Source organism: Tympanuchus pallidicinctus, unplaced genomic scaffold (assembly GCF_026119805.1).
Source record: "Tympanuchus pallidicinctus isolate F22 unplaced genomic scaffold, pur_lepc_1.0 scaffold11, whole genome shotgun sequence".
Classification (NCBI taxonomy): domain Eukaryota; kingdom Metazoa; phylum Chordata; class Aves; order Galliformes; family Phasianidae; genus Tympanuchus; species Tympanuchus pallidicinctus.
Genome location: NW_026294627.1, coordinates 13,525,907 through 13,528,766, shown reverse-complemented (window position 1 = coordinate 13,528,766; position 2,860 = coordinate 13,525,907). Strand labels below are relative to the sequence as shown.

General features: G+C 44.2%; 1 protein-coding gene across 1 annotated transcript; it reads left to right on the top strand.

The window, feature by feature from the left end:
- The first annotated feature begins 393 nt into the window (after positions 1-393).
- Positions 394-2,399, top strand: SLN (sarcolipin). The gene is made up of 2 exons (XM_052671232.1): positions 394-532; positions 1,775-2,399. The coding sequence occupies exon 2, from the start codon at positions 1,879-1,881 to the stop codon at positions 1,972-1,974; it is 96 nt and encodes a 31-aa protein (XP_052527192.1). The 5' UTR covers positions 394-532; positions 1,775-1,878; the 3' UTR covers positions 1,975-2,399.
- The last annotated feature ends 461 nt before the right edge of the window (positions 2,400-2,860 follow it).

Below are 2,860 nucleotides of genomic sequence, written 5' to 3'. Positions count from 1 at the left end.
AGGATGGCATAGAGCTGTAAGCAGGAGACCAACAGCTGTGCTGTACTGAAGAAGTGAACTGCAGCAGCTAGAAATGATCTTCAGAGCTGCTGAAATCAGCACACGAGCTTCTGCACATGGCTCTTCCTTGCCTTTTCTTTTCTCCCCATGCTGGGTGAGAAGCTCCCCAGGGGCCACAAGAAATGCCCTGTAAGATCCCATTGCCTCCCAAGGGCAGCCTGCTGCCCTGCTCCCAGCACAGCATGCTGTGAGGAGAGCTGAACTGAGTAAACCAGCTCATAGACCCCACAGCTTAAACAGCCTTAACCAAGCCTTGCAGCCCAGCTTAGCCCTTTTAAAATATTTTGGGGGTGATGTCAGCACTGAGCTGCCAACACACTTGTTGCTCTCCTCCCTCAGACTACTTCAGTTCCCACAGTGGGACGGGGCACCAGACCGAGTGGGAGATAGGCAGAAGCTGAGAGAGAAATTGTATCTACAGTGTCTCAGAGCCCCAAAAGGAGAACCACTGGGCTCCATTCACCTTCATAAGGTAAAAAAACCCAACTTGGCTTACTTGTTAGGTCAGATTTTCTCTTGCCCAGGGATATGGGAGGCTGGCAGAACAGCTTGGGAATGGAGGAATTTGTTAACTGCATGCAGTAGGCTTTTAATATTTAATCTGCAAACTCAAGCAGTTTCTATTTAAACCCTCTGCCTTCATTCTGGTACAGTACCAAGGCTTCTCCTGTTTGCACCATAGGTACAACAGTCCAATCTGTCTTCTCTTCTCTTTGAAGATTTTGGTTGTGTGCTGAAATTCTTTGTTTGTCCAGAGCTTATGCCTCATTTGTCTAAAGGGTTTATTTTATTTACACGGCATGCAAATGGGATTGGTGCATGGCATTCCTGATAAAGCATCCTCATTTCTCTGTATGAACTTATGAACATGAAAAATTCAAAACTTGCTGTGATAAAGTAAATAAAAGTGATAACCAACAGAAGAGCTTTTGAATATAACTTGAGTGGAATTGCTATAGACCTGTAGAAGCTTGAAAGTGCGGGGAAGTCAGAAGTTGCTTGTGAAAATCCCATTTCATCCACGGGATTACCTCACAGTATTTATGAAGTTCTTCAGAAAGGAAAATGCTAAACCTTAAGTTCTCCTTGCACTTGAAGTGGTACCATCAATAATTATCTCTTTTCCCTCTAACTTTTAGAGGAGAAGCTGAAATTCAATTTTTTTTTCCAGCTGTAGTATTTCTGTGCAAAATTTTACTTGCATCAAGACTATTTAAGGAATGCTGGATAAGTATCTGGGATAAAAATACAACAGATTTATTAGCTTTATTAGCTTTAACAAATCCTAGAGATGTATTAGCTTTTTTTAATAGGAGAATGCTTTAAAACTCTTTTCTTTAAAATATGAAATATGCAAACAAACAGAGTCTAGAGGATGCTGAACAGAAGTATATTTATAGTGTACATCAACTTGAAGTAACCCCTGGGATTGGGATTTATTTATTTGAAATGCTGACATAAAGCAGAGCAAAATTCCAGGGACTGCTCCCCCTTGGGACAAATGTTTTGGGGTGAGGCTGAGATTGTTTCTTGTCAAATGCTGGCAATCCAAGAAGGCGATAAGCTGCTGGAGATGGCCGCTGCTTTGTAGCACCTGCAGTGCAGACTAACTCCTAGGCACAAAACCCAGCATTTATTCATGCTGATGCAGGTAGCTCTGCTGGACTTGCCTTTCTGTATCTGTTCCTCACTTATTTTCCTTTTCCCTTACAAGAGCCTGTGACCTGAAGGCTGAGCTCAAGGAAGCTCCCTGCTAAGCCCCTGCCGGCTTCCCCTTGCTCTGCCCGCTGACCTCTGCTCGCCCGAACATCCCCTAAAATGGAGCGATCCACACAAGAACTTTTCCTCAACTTCATGATTGTCCTCATCACTGTGCTGCTCATGTGGCTTCTGGTGAAGTCCTATCAGGAGTAAAGGACGGTCAGAAACTCTCAGAGCTGCTCTAGGTCTCTGTGGGCAGACACCAGTAACACCACCGCACATCTCTGTTATGAGCTTTCGGTCGATTCGGAATGCCGTGATCTTTTTTACTCTCTAGTCTCTGTTGCCTGTGTTCATGTTTGTAATGGGTCTGTGATGGTGTAATTATTTTATTCTGCACTGATCCAGCTGTAAAATGCAAGAACCTTAGGAAATGTTCAATGTGGCTGTAAGTGCTGTGCCCCTCTGCCCATGCGCCTGCTTCTTTGGTGTCAGGGCAGGGTATAACCCCTACAGCATGCAGTGGGTCTGTCTGTTAGCCAGCTTAAAAGGTACAGAATTGCTTAGCAGAACGAAATGTGAAACCCCTGCTTTTGCTTGATCTTGTTTCACCTCAATAAAGAACATGTAAAACTGTTTTTTGTAGCTTTTCTGTCTGCTGTTCACTGGAAGATCCACTGATAGCTGCAGCGTGGTGCATCACACAGCTCTGGTGGTTTGGTTGTCTCTCTCCCCTGGAATTTTATTTGCACTTTATAAAAAATTGCTGTATAGTGACAATTGTGATCCTGCAGGTTAGCTGATGCTCAGCCACACAGGATGAGCTGATTCCAGCAACTTTTCTGTCCAGTGTGATTTACCCCACCTGTGCTGTGGAGGTGGACTTCAAAGAGAACCTCTATCTCATAGATAATTACATTTTCTGAAGCTGGATTTTGAATGAGGATTCCCACAGTCCTATTTAGGACTGAGCTGTGCTTGTTGGAGCTGTGCCTGTGGAGAGGAGCTGATGCTGTGCTGCAAAGGAGTGGAACTAGATGATGTTTAAGGTCCCTTCCAACTCAGGCCACTCTGTGATTCTGTGATTTGAATCTTTCCT